This window comes from Halichoerus grypus, chromosome 9 (assembly GCF_964656455.1).
Source record: "Halichoerus grypus chromosome 9, mHalGry1.hap1.1, whole genome shotgun sequence".
Classification (NCBI taxonomy): Eukaryota; Metazoa; Chordata; class Mammalia; order Carnivora; family Phocidae; genus Halichoerus; species Halichoerus grypus.
The window spans coordinates 111,330,223-111,348,907 of NC_135720.1; the positions used below are offsets into that span (position 1 = coordinate 111,330,223).

The following is an 18,685-nucleotide window of genomic DNA, read 5'->3' on the forward strand; positions in this document are numbered from 1 at the left end:
TAGTTCTAGTGTTCTGCCTGCTGGGAGGATAAAATTCACACATTCAGTCAAAAACTGTGAGCTGAGTGCACCAGCAAAAAGCAGCAGAGAAAGGGAGGCCCAAATGCTCTCTGAAGAGCTTCATTCAGCATAAACAGTCTGTTCAGAAGGATCATTAAACATTCCACTTGAGAAAATTCAACATATAATTGAAGTTGGAATGGGAAACCATGCCAGCAATGCAGTCTCGAATGAGGGCAGCGTCTTCGGTTGTCATTATGGAGCATACAACAGCCAGGACTCAGACTGGAGGCAATGAGATTTTAAGGATATTTTATGGCTATTTTAAAAGGCAAAGCATCCAAAAAGAGGAAGCCCAAAAGCTCTTTATAAGAATCAAATTGCCCACTCTGGGCTTGACGAGAACATGCCCATTTATTAGCAGATAAAATGTACTTGAGTGGTGACTCCAGTCAAGTGTTTCTTTTTCTGAGAACTCCAAGTCCTGGGCCTGAAATCAGGCTTGTATATGCCTCAAATACTCCCCTACAGCTCTGGGAAGAACTGGTTCTGCTTAAACTGACAAGAGTAACTTGTCTCTTTGCTGCTCTAGGCACTTCCCAGGAACCATCTGTGATTGCACGGCAATTTCTAGATTTTGTGATCTGTTGGGTCAGAATGATTCAGCCCAACTGGCAGACAGGAGAAGGTTTGAAGCATCAGAATTCAGACAGCCTTTCTATCTCCCAAAGCCTCTGGTTTACCTGATTCCTGTTTTTATTTTTTTAAGACCAGACGCATAAGAATACCTTACGTAATGTTTTCCGAACACAAAAGTAAACTGACAAAAGGAAAAAAGTAAAATTGGGGTCATACATCTAAAGAACCTCATAAAATAAGACTTAAATATTTCATCCAGGAAAACGCCAAGAAAAGGGTCAAGGAATTCATCTGATCACCTGTATGTAATCACTCTTAAGTGCTATATAAACGTATTATTGGGGGCGCCGGGTGGCTCAGTCAGTTGGATGTCTGCCTTCGGCTCAGGTCATGATCTCAGGGTCCTGGGATCCAGCCTGGTCTCAGGCTCCCTGCTCACTGGGGAGTCTGCTTCTCCCTCTATCTCTGCCCCTCCCCACAGCTTAGGATTTCTCTCTCTCTCGCTCTCTCTCTCAAATAAATAAATAAATATTATTGGGCACTATTCATCTGGCATTTCCAGGTAAGCATATGATGGTAGTAGCTGAGACAAGGATGCCACCATAAACCTAGTATGGAGAGGGTGGAGGGACCCCCGGCTAATCCCTGGAAGGTCAAACGACCTGACAGAGAAAGAAGAGTAAGGAGAGCTGGTCTCGTCCAGGGAGAAGGTCAGAGGAAAGACTTCTTCTGAGGCTCCTACAGAGCAGAGACGCGCAGGGAGACGGTTCTGTTTCATGAGGACTGCGTTACGGTTTGTGAGAAGGGAGGCGTGCTGTCTCAAAGATGCAGAGAAGCAGCTGACCAGGGAGCCCCTCCTGACACTGTGCTTGTCAGTCAGTGAGGTGACTAAAAGGTAAGGATTAACTCAGAACGATACATGATCTCTGGCTGTACCCTACTCAGCGTGGAGTAGCCTGAGTATACGTGTGTCATGATACCCCAGTTAAAATTAATTTTAAAAACAGCATACTGCCACATTTTCTCAATTTTCCTCAGGTTCCTGTATTACTTTTACTTAGCAAACATTCATGACTGCTGGTTAACTCAGCCTCCTGGCACAGGCTCTAGGACCCCAGATCGTATAAACACAGACCATATGAGTATTCAGGTGAAAGGGGCCAAAGAAGGGCCCAGTCCAGCATACTTACTCTTCTAGGACCTGCCCAGAGACCACTCACAGGGACAGGCAGCATGTCACCAAGACACCATGATGTGAACAGGCTCTGGGGAGTCCAGGGCCCCCAATGTCAGCTGCTCAGAGGCTTTTCATCTAGGCTCAAACATCTTGCATATGTTAGCTATCACAATTTCTCCTCGGTTACAATTTCTCACTTATTCTGGGTCAGATGCCAGAGAGACAGAGCCAGCAGGCAGGCACGCACGTGCCACTCAGCTCACTGCCAGGGAGAGGGCAGGCGAGGTCTGAAAGTCCCAGAGATGATAAGCCACAATTTGCCCTTGGAGAACTCCCCTCCTCTGAGACAAGAAATCCAGCCCTGGACATGCCACCAAATGCACACACTGCTCTCAAGCGTCAGCTCAAAGTGGTTCAGCTCAGCGCTCTGGCTGTGTGTTGCTGGGAAGAGCCTCCCATAGTCCTCAACTGCCTGGCACATACGAGGCTGCTTCCTTCATCTATGAAGACGGGGCCAGGAGGCATCTTGAGGAAAGCGTCTAAATAAGGTGGGTGCTAAAAACTTCAGCATCAACCACACTCCCCAAGTCCCTCCAAACCAAGAGCATTAAGATAGAAAATGGAATACTGTTACTACATGATTTAATTTATAGGAAGTTCAGAAACAGGCAGAACTGACCGGGGTGCTAGCAGTCAGTGAAGCAGTTACCTCTGAGGGGTAGGACTAGAAGGGAACACGGGGATTTCGGCAGTGCTGGAAATGTCCCATGACTTGACACGGGTGCTGGCTCGTTAGAGGAAATGTGTCGAGCTGCGCATGTATGAGATATGTGCTTTTTAAAAAGTGTATTATTCCTCAATATAAAGTTTATGCTTTAAAAGCAAACAAGAGGGGCGCCTGGGTGGCTCAGCTGGTTAAGTGACTGCCTTCGGCTCAGGTCATGATCCCAGGGTCCTAGGATTGAGCCCCGCATCAGGCTCCCTGCTTGACAGGGGGCCTGCTTCTCCCTCTCCTTCCACAGCTCCCACTACTTGTGCTCTCCTGCTCTCTCTCTGCCAAATAAATAAATAAATAAATAAAATCTTAAAAAAAAAAAAAAAGCAAACAAGGAATGTCCTTTTAAGCCCGTAATGAAAACCCACCATTACTACAGAAGTCCGTCCGGTTTCATCTTTGGCCTCCACACATCACGAGACAGGGAGGAACAGGATGGGCAGGGTGGGTATCACATGCAGAGAGTCGGAGATGAAGCGGAGAAGGAAGCCTCCCAGGAACCGAGAGCACGGGCTGGGGTTTAACCCCCAACAGCCCGGGACCAGGACCTAGCGGCAGAGTCCATGGTGCCTATTGGTAAGAACAAGCCCTTTTCTCTGAAAATCTGCGTGCCAACTATCAAAAAAGTAACTGCACAGTTCGCCCCTCACCTCCTTCAGGACTTAGCGCCAATGTCCTCTCCTCAGTGTGACCCTGGCTCACTGCCCTGTTTGAAACCTGTTGCCGTCACCACTCTTGCCAACACAGCATCAACCCCGCTTCAGTTTTCTCCACAGCACTCGTCACAATCCGGCAAAAAATACCTGCTTTTCTATTCATTGTCCGTGTCTGCTCATCAGAAGTTAGGCTCTGTGAAGGGATTTCTTTTTATGTATAATTTACATACAGTAGACTACACATAAGTGCACAGCCCCCCCCCTTTTTTTTTTGAAAGCAAGAGATGTGTGCAAGTGGGGAGGCGGGGAGGGGCAGAGGGGGAGAGAGAATCTCAAGCAGACTCCATGCTCAGCACAGAGCCTGACATGAGGCTCGGTCTCACGACCCTGAGATCACGACCTGAGAGGAAATCCATAGGCGGACACTTAACCGACTGAGCACCCAGGCGCCCCCACAGTTCCATTCTGACCCATGTATACATCTGTGTAAAAGATACCTCAGTCCAAATAGAGAACATTTCCAGCACCCCAGAAATTTCCTCATGCCTTTTCCCAATCTCCAACCACAGTCAACCACTGCCTTGATTTCTGTTGCCATGGATTATTTTTGAATTCCATTTAAATGGAATCACACAACGTGTACTTTTTTGGTTTCTGACTTCTTTTGTTCAACATAGTGATTTTGGGATGGTTTCTTCCATGTTGTTGTGTTTATTAATAGTTCATTTTTTTTATTGCTTAGTACGAATCCATTGAATTTTCCTGTATCAGATTATTTAGGTTGGTTCCAATTTTTGTCTATAAGAATAAAATTGCTACGAATATTCTTATACAGTCTTTTGGAAACTGTAAGCTTTCATTTTCCTTGAATAAATAAAAGTAAAAGCCAGTGATTTTTGTCTACTTGATTTACTTATGATTCATATCCCCAGTGCCCAGTACAGACGCTCAATGAATACATGCTGTCCATCCCTTAGAAGAGAGAAAACTGGCTAACTCAGCACAGCACCAAAATATTGTAATTCACTGCCCTCTGGTGGCCAAGTGTAGCAAAGCCATACCAATCCCCAAATGTCTTGGACAAAGTTATAGTGACATTTTCATTCAGTCATTCATCTAGACATGTATGAAAGGCCTATTTTGGACATCAAAATGAAAGCAATGGGAATATAAGATATTTAAAATAGTCTCTGGTCTCAAAGGATCCTATAATCTGGTGGCAGAGAGCAGGAAGACAACACAAACGATAACCAGTGTGGTAAAGTGCTACAAAAGAAACGTACAGGGTCATGGAAAGAGCACTATTGGGGTGACGTGGGCAAGGGGAGGGTGAGGGGCAGGCTTCCTTCTGTAAAGGATGCACGAGGATTAGCCCAGGGGAGAAGAAGGAGATGGTGCAGGACAGGCTTTAGATGACAAATGTCAATTTGGGAGGGCTGAGTTGAAGGGGTGAGGAGGAAGCAGATCCCACAGGGCCTTGCACGAGCTAGATAACCCGGCCACTTGAACCTGTACGTGACGGGATGTTACTGAAGGGCTTTAAGCAGAGGAGCTGCATGGGCCAGTCTGTGTCTGAACAGCGTGTAAGGTAGATTTGAAAGGGGGATAAAACCAGAGAAGGGAAAACATGCTTGGCCATTTCAGCAATCCAGGCCTGACCCAGGGTGGTCACAGGAGAATGGAGAGGGAGGCAGATTCAAGAAACATTGAGAAAATCATCAGAGCTTTGTAACTCACTGGATATAGAAGGCTGAGACTCATGCCCAATTCTTAGCATTTCTGACTTCAGAGTCAGGAAATGCTGCCAACTGAGACAAAAGTGTGGCCGGGTGTGGGGAGAAAAGGAGTCGGTGAAACATGGAGGCTGCGGAGCCTCGGGGTAGCAAAAATTGCAGGCTGTCCACAAATAACTGTTCCCCTTTACTTCTTGGTGAAGGGACCCCTAAAGGGTACTAGCACCCGGGCTTCCAGCCTCACCTGCAGCTAGCTATGGCCATATCACTGAGTGCAGACAGAAGAGATGCAAACCCAAGCACTACATACAACTTTTGGAAGTGTCCTTAAATGGAAGGAGTATGCCTTTCTTCCTTTCTTCCTCCATACTGGATGGAATCCAGACATGATGGCTGGAGCACAAATAACTGTCTTGGATCACAAGAAGGAAACCAGAGGCTGAATGAAAATGGTAGAACAATAAGAGAGAGGAACCTGGGTCCCTGATATCTTAGGGCACCATACAAGCCCTGGACTACTGACCTCTTGACTTTTCATGTGAGAGAAATAAGCTTTTCTATCTTAAGATACTATTATTTGGGGTTCCCAGTCACACGTAGCCACGCTAGCCCTAACCTGATCATCTACAACATATCCAAGTGGAAATGTCACATGGGGAACTGGACTCCTAAGTCAGAGGCCTGGGAAAGACTTCCCTTCTGGGGGTTCCATGGCTGTGATGCTTCTGAAAACTTCACACTTCAAGTAAAACTTGAAATGAAAATCCTACTATACGGCTTCCTGCAGAAGAGAAGAGGGAGAGTGATTTAATGCTGTTTCTTTTTGTACTAACAGAAACCAGCAGACACCACTCTGTTTTTGAAAACAAGATCATGAACTCTGCTCTTCTGAAGGATTTCTTCATATGTATCCCTTAAATAGTCGCCATTAAGCAATTTATTTTGATGATGACCACACTATCAGTTATACTGGACCTTAATATGTTCATAACTAGATCAATAATATCATCTGAGCCCAGAAGTTCTCGTAGATGAGAGTCTGGAGGTCATCTGCAGTCCCAGGGGTCACAGGCCGGAGACTACGTCTCCTTTAGCACCGTCACCCTGGGCCCAGACACAGCTGCCTTATCCACAGGTGACCCACCTCCACGTGAGCAGCTGGCTTCAGCAGATAAAGAAGCTGCCTGGGGGCCAGGCTAGCTAGAGACAACTTCTCTGTCAGCTCAGAGGGAGTCACTTTTACAACAAATATGACACACCATGAAGTAAGATCAGGTGCTAATTTATAGAAGTGACAGCGGTGGGAAGGAGGTCGGGGAGGAGATACAGGAGCAGCTCTGATAGAGCAGATCGTCCACGCTAGAGTTCAGCGAGATGGGGCGGCGGGGGAAGGCTACCTGGTGGGACCTGCCCAGGATGACGAGGGCAACAGTGTGGCTTATCCCACAGGCGAAGGATACCTGAGGCCTCCTGCAGTAGGGAGTGTCACAGCAGCTCCTTATTAGGATACGACACCAACAGAGAAGGGGAGAAAAGCAGCATTATTACCCAGACAAGAGAATTCTTCTTCTCCTTTTATTTTTTTTAATGTAAGCTCTATGCCCAACATGGGGCTTGAACTCACGACCCTGAGATCAAGAGTCACATGCTCTACTGACTGAGCCAGCCAGGTGCCCCAAGAATTTTTCTTGAAGGCCACAAACAATGTTGTATCTCTGTTCAAGAAAGATCTTGAGGCTGGGGAGAAGTCTGAATGCCTTATTTCTTTAAAGCTTAATTTATATCCCTCAACTGATGAATACATAAATAAAATGTGGTATATCTATGCAATGGAATATTTGACCATAAAAAGTACTGACAGATACTACAACATGGAAGAATCTCAAGAATGTGGTAAGTGAAAGAAGCCAGGCACAAAAGACCACATACTGTAAGATTCCATTTATATGAAATGTCCAGAAAAGGCAAACCCATAGAGACAAAATAGATTAGCAATTGCTTAGGGGTAGAGGGGACAGGAAGCTTGGGGGTGATGGCTAAGGAATACAGGGTTTCTTTTGGGGGTGATGAAAATGTTCTAAATTGGTTGTGGTGATGGTTACACAACTCTATATACTACAAACTACTGAACTGTACATTTTAATGGGTGAATTATATGGTATACAAATTACATCTCAATAAAGATGCTACAATAAAAAAAGCTCACAAAACTTAACTTATAAATTTACTGTAACTCCGATAAAAATTCTAAAAGGCTCCTACTTCCTGAATTTGGCTGGATGATTCTAAAGTTCATATGGTGGGCAGAAGAAACGAACAGACATTTCTCCAAAGAAGACATACAGATGGCCAATAAACACATGAAAAAGACACTCAACATCACGCACCATCAGGGAAATGCAAATCAAAACCACAATGAGATAACACCTCACACCTGTCAGAATGGCTAAAATCAACACAAGAAACAACAGGTGTTGGTGAGGATGTGGGGAGAAAGGAACACTCTTGCATTGTTGGTGGGAATGCAAACTGGTGCAGCCACTCTGGGAAACAGTATGGAGGTTCCTCAAAAAATTAAAAATAGAACTCCCCAGTGATCCAGGAATAACACTACTGGGTATTTACCCAAAGAATACAAAAACAAATTAAAAAGCATACGTGCACCCCTATGTTTATAGCAGCATTACTTACAATAACCAAGATATGGAAGCAGCCCAAGTGTCCACCGACAGATGAATTTATAAAGATGATATACACAATGGAATATTATTCAGCCATAAGAAAGAATGAAATCTTGCCATTTGCAATGACGTGGATGGAGCTAGAAGGTATTATGCTAAGCAAAATAAGTCAGAGAAAGACTAATACCATATGATTTTACTCATAGGTGGAATTTAAGAAACAAACGAAACAAACGAGCAAAGGGAAAAAAAAAGAGAGAAAGGGGGGCAAACCAAGAAACAGACTCTTAACTATAGAGAACAAACTGATGGTGACCAGAGGGGAGAAGGTGGGGGGGATGGATGAAACAAGTGATGGGGATTGAACAGAGCATTTGTGATGAGCATCAGATGATGTGTGGAAGTGTTGAATCACTACATTGTGCACCTGAAACTAATATTACACTGTATGTTAACTAACTGGAATTTAAAATAAAATTTAAAAAAAAGAAAAAGGTAGAAACATGAAGTTCATATGGAAGTAGAGCCACAACAATTTTTTAAAAAGGATGAGGAAAGGGCCCTGGAATAATGATAAAAACACATAATAAAGCTCAAAACCCCAAGCTGTGTGCTGCTTGCATAGAAATGGAGATAAATGGAACAGAATAAAGAAGTAGAGCCATGTAAATAAAGGAATTAGTATTATATTATGAAAAGGGATGTCACAGCAGCAAAGAAAGGATGGTTATTTATAAAAGGTGCTGAAATAATGAGCCACTGGATTGCACGGGAACTTTAATCTCAACCCTCACCATACGGGAAAGCAAATTAATAATGAAATTTAAAAAGCTAAATGTAAAAACAAACCCACAAGAGAAGAAAACACGGGAGGGTATTTTCGTAATATTGGAGTGGGGAAGGAAAGACTTCCTAAGCAAGATACTGAATCCCAAAACCACGAAGGAGGAGCAGTCTCCTTCGGGTCCTCAGCACGGTTTTCGAGCACCTCCACTAGAGGGCAGGGCCCGCGCCTGTCGGCTCAGCCCCTCTATCCCCGGGCACGTAACAGGAGCTCATAAACACCTGCCGAATGGGCAGATTTGACTACGTAAAAATTAGGAAGTTCTACATAAGGAGACACAACAAACAAAGTTAAAAGACAAGTGATGGTCTTGGAGAAAAACAATATTAGGTTGAGCCATATAAAATTCCCATTTTGGGGGGGTGCAGGGGTAAAAATGGCTGAATATTAGCAATTTCATGTGGTGGGACCTAGTATTTTTAACACATACCAGATAAAGGATGAATCTATCTAATTTACAAAAGTCCCTACAGAACAACAAGACCAGCAATCCAACAGGAAAAAATGGTACAGAATTTGAACAAGCAGATCACAAAGACAGAAATGCTAATATGTACCCCTCACTCCAGAGCAAGTGAAGCAAAAACTGAAACACAGACCATGGTTAATTTACCAGGCTGCAGAAATAGGATTAGATTGACATATCTAGTTTTGCTAAGGATTCGAAGAAAAGTGCACCCACACATTAGTGGTTGCAGTATAAACTTCTCTGGAATGTGATTTAGTAGTACCTGTTTGGCATGCTCTTAGGACTACCAATCGCACTTCTGGGACTCTCTTTCAGAGAAATATGTATTTTTTAAAATATTTTATTTATTAGAGAGAGAGAGAGCACAAGCAGGGGGAGCGGCAGGCAGAGGAAGAAGCAGGCGCCCGTTTTGATTTTTTTAATGAGCATGTACTTCTACCACAATTTTTTTTTTTTTTAAAGGCAAGGTGCAGTAAGAAAGGTACTGCCCTCTTTGGGGCACAGAATGGAGTAGAGGGAGCCATTAGAAGTCCAAGAACAGGAATCTAAGTTGAAACACCACCAAATCATATAAAGAGGACAGGTATTAAGGTCAAAAGACCTGGGTCTGAGTCTGGAAAGCTCATTAAATCTTTGAGCCTTGGATTTCTCACCTGTAAACTGAGTTGATACACCTACCTTAAAGAAATACTGGGGCCTACTGAGTGAAATACAGTATGTCAAAGTGCTTTGCAAAATGGTAAAGTGCTTTAAGAATCAGGTTGTTATCACCGGTTGGCATGGCAAAGCCCCAGGTTGAAAACTGGAAAAACAAGGTGCTAAAGCTACAGAATCCTAAGGGGAAAAGAGAGGGATGGGAACTGATGGAATAAGAGAGATTTAAGAGACACACCAACCAATTAGAACGTGTGGACCCAATCTGCACCCTGATTCAAACAAACTATTAGACATATTTATGAGAATGAGAAAAATGTGGATGCTGATTGTATATTAGATTATACTCGGAAGCTATTATAACTTTTTAGCTGTTAATAGGGCATTTATGGCTGTGGGTTTCTTTAATCACTGTCTTCTAGAGGTACATACAAAAATATTTATGGATGAAACGATATGATATCTGATATTGCTTCCAAATAATTCACAAAGAGGAAAGGGTGGAAAATGGCCAGAGGCAGGGATGGAACAAGACTGGCTGGTGAAGGTGGGTGAGAGATAAGATTTGTGGCATGCTATTTTTCTACTTTTACAAATGTTTGAAACTTAACCTAATTAAAGTTTTTATAAAAAATGAATGGACCCCACCTTCCTCAGTCTAGGAGGAGGTACCAAGACCCTTCTGAAGTCTGTTGCAGAAGTAAAACTGGGTAGTGCCTCGCCAAGACTGGCCCCAAGGAAGGGCGGAGAAGCCCACGCTTTACTGCGTAAACGCCGCGGGCGGGCAGGTGGTGCTGACAAATACCAAGATCAGAGCGCAGTCACATCTATCAAAGAAAGGCACAGCGCTTGGTGGGACCCACAGCGTTGTGCCTACAGAAAGAAAAGGAAAATTTCGTACAAAATGTAAGTGGCAGCTAACAGGATAATTAAACATCCAATTATAACTGCAGCTGCTGCGGATTATTTCAAACTGGCTTAATACTGTTACCAAGATTTCACGCCAGCGTTTACACTCCAAATGTCGATTAGTGAATGGCTTAATACCCTTCTAGGCTCATCCTTTAATACTATTTCAGAAAAGTGCTATTGCAAGAAACTACCCCCAAATCCCAACAGATCAGCTGCACTGCTCTTAATAAAGTTAAACACAGAGAATTAAGCTGCCTCCGAAAGCTGACCTATTAATGTGAAGGGAAAATGAAAAGTCCTATAGCAAAAGCTTTATTTATATGCTTTTGGTAGCTACATTTTAACTTATCTTTCTTTTGCTTAGGATCCCCTGGTTGAGTGAGCAAGGGTGACCTTACTCCCAGCTCTGCCCTGGTTGCTGCCACTAAGGGGGACTAGGGATGGTGCCATTCAGTTGCCTTACTTTTCAGAGACTGCCTCATTCATAAAAGACCAAAACGCCATCCGTTGAGGCCCATCAGAAAACAATGAGATGGATCAAATGAGACATTTTTACGCCCTTACCTTCCAAAGGGCTCTGCTCTGGTCTACTTCTCATTACCCTCCTCCCCCTTGCACTGGCTTCCACCAAAACCCACAATAACCCACTGCCTCCAGAGCCTAAAGAAAAGGGTTCTAGTCCTTGCTCTGCCACCAATAAGGAGACAGGGCATCTCACGACCCATCGGTGAAATGAGAGGATCACACGATGGTGTTCTGAGACCCCTCCAACGTTCTTATTTCCTCATGAGCTCCCCCTTAACTGGCTGAGAGAACCAACATGACAGATAGGTTTTCCTGTGAATCTCTAAGCACAAGAGGTTGAGGAAACCAAAAGGAGAAGGGGAGGATCCTTAACCCCTTTTAAGACTCTGCCTAATTCAGGCCTGGCCAGAGGAGGAGGCTGGAGCTGTAAGAAAACTTAACTGCCGCCATGATATCCACTCCTTCTATCCAAAGTGACAAACACCTAATGAGGCAAGAGGCGAAGGAGGAAGGGAGAAATCAAGGTCCTGGAGCTCTCCTCGGCCTCTTCCGTTACCTCCAACGTGAGCTCGATTCTGGTGCCCCCAGCTTTCCTCCTCTACACGGCCACATCCTGCTGCTAAGATACAGCACATGAACTCAAGTGTGAAGGCCTCACGTACAATCTAAAATTCCAGCTTTCATGGAGGATGGCCTGTGTTTGAGACAAGTTCAAAACAATCCCAAAATGACCTCAAATAAAGCTTCGAACCATCTGTGTATGGCAGAACATAAAGGTATCCATTTGGTCCTTCTGTGACAAAGCAGGTCGTTTCCAGGTGAGAACTGTGGCCATCTCAAGAGAGAAACTAATTCCAGGCTGCTACTGCTGTCACAACAGGGTTAGCTGTGTATTCGAGGGCCACGATCTCTTTTTTAGCAAGACATGCCTACTGGCTGCACTCTTGGGAAAAACAAACACACCGCAGATAAGAAACAGCAATAGTTTGTTCAACTTGGTACTCATGCTTCTTACCCACATATTCTGAGAGGAAGACGACAAAGAACGGGGTGACCAGGTCATTAATTCCCTGGACATACCCACTGGCAGGGTGTCGGATGGCCCAGATAAATAGAATTCTTTCGAAGATCTAGGAAAATGAGAAAGAAAACATGACTGTTAAATCATAGGGATACGCTCCCTCCCTGCACTTACCCACCTCACAACGTACCTCAGGGATGCGGCCGAACTTTTATTAAATTCTAAAACTACTGTGGGACAAAGGAAGTATATAAAAATGCAGAAAGTTTCTAAGAAGCTGGTTGTTTTTAAGCAGGGGTGGACAGTTCTTGCCCTCTGTTTCTCTTTGCAGTAGGCAGTCACTGTGATCTAAAAGTGGAAAAGGGCAGGACAGTGACACAAATGGCTGAGGAGAAGGTCTGCTATGGATGGCACTGACCGGGCCACCACACTCTCATTTGTAGATAACTGGTTCTCCATCTCCAGAAGCAAGATGGTAGAACATCTTAGTTCTGATATCTTTTCTAAATCTTTTTTATCATCACAGGAGGTGAAGAGGAAACACCCTCTCCACCACGCTCTTTCTCCCCACGGAGACGGAAAGAAACACAGACTTAGATGTACTTCTAGCCCCGCCTGACTGGGAGCCAGTGACAGACTGTCAATGCAGGAAGTCACTTCGTGTATCAGGATGCAACCCGGACATTCGCTGGGGACAGGAAGTCAAATAAAACTAATCCTACAGCTGGGAACTTGAGAACAGAGAAATCAGCCTGGGACTCCATGGGAAAGCTGCTGGGGTTAAGTATATTGGCCACAAGAGGCCAGAGACCTACAGTGGGGAGAAAGAAAAGATTTTTGGGGTCCCTCTGCCTTCATTAGGCCCTCTCAATCCTCCCCCCGCCTCCTGCCCCATCTTCTCTGATGCTGCTTATCTCCTGGCTTCATCCTGGTGACCGCAACTCCCCAGTTCAACAAATTCTTTACACTGGCTTTGACTGGGCTGCCTCATGTCTCTATGAGCCACACCAGAGGAATGGCAGAGCTGATGGTGACTGCGCACGGGGGTACGGGAGATGAGGGGGCCCCCACAGCGCACGGGCTCTGGGGAAGACTGCAGAGGCCTTCTCAGAGGTCAGGTGCAAGGGAGAACCACCCCCACCCCCAGGGAGAACAATAGCAAGGAAATGCTTGTATGGTTTTGGAGTTGGTGAGCTAGCATAGGAGAGAAGTAGAGAATCTAGAGACACAATAAAGGATGTTTCCCAGCCCCCATGTTGTGTCTGCCTTCCAGCTGGCAGAGGGAGCTGAGAAACACACCCATTGTCAACACTCCTGCCCTTACAGGCAATGAGAACAAAGCCCTGCCTGGAAACGAGATGGCCTCTCTGCCTCCACTAGACTTGCCCACTTGCTCTCTGGGGCCAAGGGAAGGGTGTGGCATCCTCACCTGTGTTAGGCCCAATATGCTAAGGGAGGCCCTTTTAAATTCTTTCCTACCTCCCTTGAAACAGAAGCTCAAGCTAGACCCACCATGCTCAGAAAGATCTCAAGTAGCCCCTGCCCGGTGGCCTATATCTGTCTGGGCGTCTCTGTTAGTTCTGAAGGACTCACCAGGGCTTCTACTCCACGCTATCAGCTCCTTGTGAATACACAAATCCCAACTGACTGGTTTTAACAATGGCCAAGTGCCTGGAAGCTAGCGGTTCATCGTCAGGAGACTTGTGAGAGTCCCTCTCCGGTCAGGATGGTACAATGCAGGGGCACCTGGGTGGCTCAGTCATTGAGCGTCTGCCTTCGGCTCAGGTCATGACCCCAGGGTCCTGGGATCGAGCCCCGCATCGGGCTCCCTGCTCGGCGGGAAGCCTGCTTCTCCCTCTCCCACTCCCCCTGCTTGTGTTTCCTCTCTTGCTGTCTCTCTGTCAAATAAATAAATAAATAAAATCTTTAAAAAAAAAAAAGGATGGGACAATGCAGACGCACACACACTGTACAAGTGAAGATGCTGAAAACATGGAAATTGAAGAGCACCAGGCCTGGTTACCAGGGGAGACCAGGGAATCTTCATGAGAGAGAAACAGCCTGGGATAATCTTGCCTTGTAGAGAGGAGCAAAGAGGATAATCCCTAAAGGTTTTTCTTGTACCTCTTGTACTTGTGCAGGTAAGTCTGACTTATTATAGTCAATTCTCAAGTATCTTTCAGATATGCAAAGCAAGTCTTTCAATATTCAGTGTTAGTTCCCTGCTCCTTGGTTGGCATTTTTAGGATTAAGTAATACTCTGACTATAGCCTGCTAGATGTAAAGATGATTCAAGAAAAAATGGAAAGAATATACTTTGAGTTTCCTTCTTTGTATTCATGTTCCACTACTAGGAAAAGCATTTTCAACAAACTACTTTCCCTGTCTCAAAGTTTACAGTCAGCATGCACAGGTAAAAGAGAAGTTGCTGAACATCTCCAAGTTAAAGTGAGGAATAAGCAGGGCTGAGCTGTGGAAACAATGAGAGACACAAAGGGATCCTCAGTGGATTTTTAGCTTCCTCTGAGCTGAATCTTAGAGGTAAAATAATGGTGTCACCCTCAAAGTCGTCTTTAAGCTATTGGGAAGTTATGAGGGGTCCCACCAATAAAATTATGAATATAATCTAAAGTCAAATAGAAATTATCTTGAGCCATGTTATCACCATCCCTCTCTATATGAGGATAACTGAAAACAGAGTTCAGAAAGCACTTACACTCAGTGTCCTAGCTACTGTGAAGCTGCTAAGGAAATCCCTAATCTCAAGATGGTTATAATTACTGCTTGGGTCAAAAAATAATAGTCCCACTGAGACCTTCCATGTGCTTCACTAGCCTGTTAGGTCTCCCGATATTACTACTAATTCAGCCTCTGGGCGTATACCCAAAAGGATTTAAACCAGGGACTCAAACAGGTAGGTACAGACCCATGTTCACAGCAGTGTTATTCACAACACCCCAAAGGGGGAAGCAACCCAACTGCCCATGGATGGACGACTGGATTAACAACATGTGTTATACACACACAAGGACTATTACTCAGTTTTAAAAGGAAGGAAATTATGACACCTGCTACAGCACAGATGAACTCTGAAGACATTCTGCCAAGTGAAATAAGCCAGTAACACAAGGACAAACATGATAGGATCCTACTTATTTGAAGTACCCGAAATATTCAAATTCACAGAGACAGAAAGTAGGATGGTGGTTGCTGGGGAATGAAGGATTATTGTTTAATAGGTGCAGAGTTTCAGGTTGGGAAGATGGAAAGAAGTCCTCATGATGGGTGGTGGTGACGGCTGTCCAAGTGTGAATGTACTTAATGGCATTGAAACTGTACACTTGAAAACGGTTAAAATGGTACCTTTCATGTTACGTATACTTATTGCAGTAAAAACCAAACACCGCCCCAGCGTGATAAAGTAGAGCAAACACAGGACGAGGAATTCTAAGGTGTGAGTTCTAGTCTTCAGTAAGACTCCGGGTAAGTCCCTTAACTTCTCAAAGCGCTACCTGGCCCCTAGGTTTGTTAAGAAGAGCAGATGAGAAGGCCCAAGAATGTGCTCTGCAGGGACCACAGCTCCATATCTAAACATGAGGCACTACCACGATCGGCCGTCCACCTGCCCACGGTCGGAGGGAGGCCTAGGGCATGGCCATGCGGAACAGGCGCTGCGGGGGTTACCGTGGGGCGGAGGGTGCTGAGGGGGCTGGGGAGAAGGGCCCAGAACGTCAAGTACTTCCCTCACCTCCTGTACAAGTGGCTGCTGGAACAACGGAATGAGCGGGTTTGTCCTTGGAATGTCAATGTGAATCTGAAAAAGAGAAGTCAGGTCTAAAAACACAAATGCCAGTTTGTTCTTTTGAGAAGTTGTTTTCTTAGGAACTGGGAATCCAGGGAGTAAGAGTGAGAGCACATTTTATATTTAGAAAGAACTGACAGACACACCAAAAAAGTCTAGTGAAACCCACCTGTCCATCTGGAATACATTTCCATGAGAGCGAGAGCTTACTGAAAGTGAGGAAACCTCCCCAAATAAACCACTCACATCGACTAGCAATAGGCTTCACAACCTAAGAGGATCAACCACTTTTTCCTCTTGCTCTGGAGTCTGTTTCACTCTGGGCTGGCACTTACTCAACAGGTATGATCAAAATGGGTACCCCTTCTTCAGAATCTTCCTCCTCAACAGTCGCCAAGGACTGGAAGGGCTCTGACGGCTGCATTCATGTGCCAGGATGGGGAGCCCAAGGGAGCTGGCACTGGAAGTCCTCACTTCTGTTACCAAAGAGATCACTACGGTTGGTTTCAGCTTCAGGATGTCTCAGCACCCAGTCTGATGACCCTAAGGACTGTGTCGGCGGCAGCAGAGGCTACTTCAGTTTCTGAGGCTTGCTGAGGTCTTCCCCCTCCCCTTCTTCTCCCTCCCCTCCTCTTTCAGCAGGCTGCAGGGACAGCTGTGAGGATGACGGGACACTCCCTGCCGAGCCTGCTGGTAACTACTGTTCCTGCAGACAGACGGACAGACGGGGGCCCTGAGAAGGCGCTACGGCTGCCAGAAGGACATACTAATGTCACACGGTCCAGAGGGACTGCACCACTCCTGGGCGAGCTCATCTTTCACTCTGTGCCCCATGACCCTTACTACTTGCCGTCTGGGGACCAGTAGCACCATCACCATCTGAGAGTTTGTTTGAAGTGAAGGTCTCACCCTAGACCCACTGAATCAGAATCTGCGTTTTATCATAATCCTTAGGTGGGCTTTTATCAAGATCCTTGGTGATTTGTATGCACATTAAAGTCTGAGAAGCACTGCAGTGATTAATGCCAAAAAAAAAAAAAAATCTATTTAAAATGGCTAAAATCAGAGCTATTCATTAGAAAGAGGGGAAGCAGTTCTAGGAATAAATTTAATTCCTAACCAGCACATCAGAGCCAGAAGACTTGGAAATCCTGCACCATGACAGTACTCCCAGGAGACAAACCATTATGACTAGTAATCGAAAAGGGTGACGACTGTACCTGTCGGTAGGTATCCTGGTGATGTTCCTCATTTCGAGAATCATAATACTGCTCAATGAAGCCAAAATATTCCTCCCGCTTCCGCTGCAGGGTCAACTTCCTCCTCTCGGTGTTTGCTGGGAGATAGCCCTACAAACAGGACTGCTGGTCAGATGGGGACACACGTTGGTAGGATGAATCCTTTTTATTTTAGCCTGAGGAGTGGCTTGTAAACTGTGGAAGGAATGGAAGGACAACTGCCAAGAGGACAAGAGTCATCCCTTCTTGGGTCTGGGCCACCCAGTGCTTGCGCTCTCCTCCTTCAACGAGCCCCACATGTGGGCAGATGAAGCAAGGCCCGCTTTCCCAGGGTTACTTACACCCGTGGCCCCACACCGCATGGGGTGCGCATTCTGCAGGCCTGCACTCCAGAGCTCTGGGAGTTGGCTCAGCAGAACAATGAATGTAGGTCAACGGGAGGGAACTGGACCCAAGTCGGGGCCTCTGAGGGCTGCATGTGTGCAAGGTAATACGTCCAAGAATCCCAGCAATACGGCCACCTCGATGACGCATCTCAGTGGCGGGCCATGTACATCCGGGCCAGTCACATAATCTTTTCCGCGGTAACAGTCAGAATTCCCAGCTTAGGAAGCTGAATGGAATCTGGGACATAGCAGCGACAATGCGCAGACACAGAACTCCTGGCAGGGGCCTGCTGCCTCGCCAAACTCCAGGCCAACTTCCCTCCTCACCCCTGGTCTAGATCCCACTCTCCATTCTTGCATCTCCTGCTCCCCTTCCGTTCTCACCAAATCTACTCTTCACTGCACCTGCCCTTCCTGGAAGTGGCCTAGGCACTGATAACACGGTTGCGGGACTGGGGAGCGGGGAGCATTCAGGAGAGAGGCCCTTCCTCTCGCAGACATTTATGTACTATATCCCATGGCCAGTGCCTAGAGAGCGGGGACTGTGCTTTATTCATGGCCACCTATCCGTGCCCGGCAAACAACAGGCCCTTAATCATTCCTGACTAGATGGATGAATGAATGTGACCAGCTCAGGAAATCCTAGTGTCCCTATCCCAGGGGCTGGCCCAGTGCTCTGTCCTTAGGGAAAGCAGGACTAGTGCAGGCTTCTGAGGGAGGCCCATTTCTCAGCCCTTCACAGCTACAGAGTGGCTCTCCCCCGCTCTGGTTATTCCTACTGGAAAAGGAGGCAAGTCCAGGGAACGTGGGAGCTGGCCCAAACAAGTGCCGGGATCCCCAGCTCACTACACTCTTTCTCCCTGGTGTTGAGAACGTGAGATTGTGACCACAGGGAAAAGCGGTGCTCTTCTATACGTGTGTGAGTAAGCTTGCAAGAGTGTGTTTCTTCATGCACAGAAATAAGAGGACAGTCCCACAGATCTGCCGTACCCATTGGGACTGGAGAAGTCTATGCAGTAAGATGAACGTGTCCAGACTAACCTCATCAGGTAAGAAGGGCTGTGTGAGGCTCACGCTTCTCTACACAGTGGGCAGAACTCACCGACAGGAGTCTCCAGGTTACAGGTCGAACCTCCCTGGGAACCCCTGGCCAGCTACACTTCCTCAGTTCAT

At 45.9% G+C, this 18,685-nt stretch overlaps 1 protein-coding gene across 2 annotated transcripts in view; it reads right to left on the minus strand.

Annotated features, from left to right (window-relative positions):
• The window catches only part of TBC1D22B (TBC1 domain family member 22B), a 73,486-nt gene that overhangs the window by 25,954 nt on the left and 28,847 nt on the right, over nt 1–18,685 (minus strand). For both annotated transcript variants that reach the window (XM_036074351.2, XM_036074350.2), the window contains 4 exons: nt 18,615–18,685; nt 17,109–17,237; nt 15,835–15,900; nt 12,081–12,195 (listed from right to left, as the gene is read on the minus strand). In XM_036074351.2, the coding sequence (XP_035930244.1) occupies nt 12,081–12,195; nt 15,835–15,900; nt 17,109–17,237; nt 18,615–18,685 (381 nt within the window). The remainder of the gene's footprint in view (nt 1–12,080; nt 12,196–15,834; nt 15,901–17,108; nt 17,238–18,614) is intronic.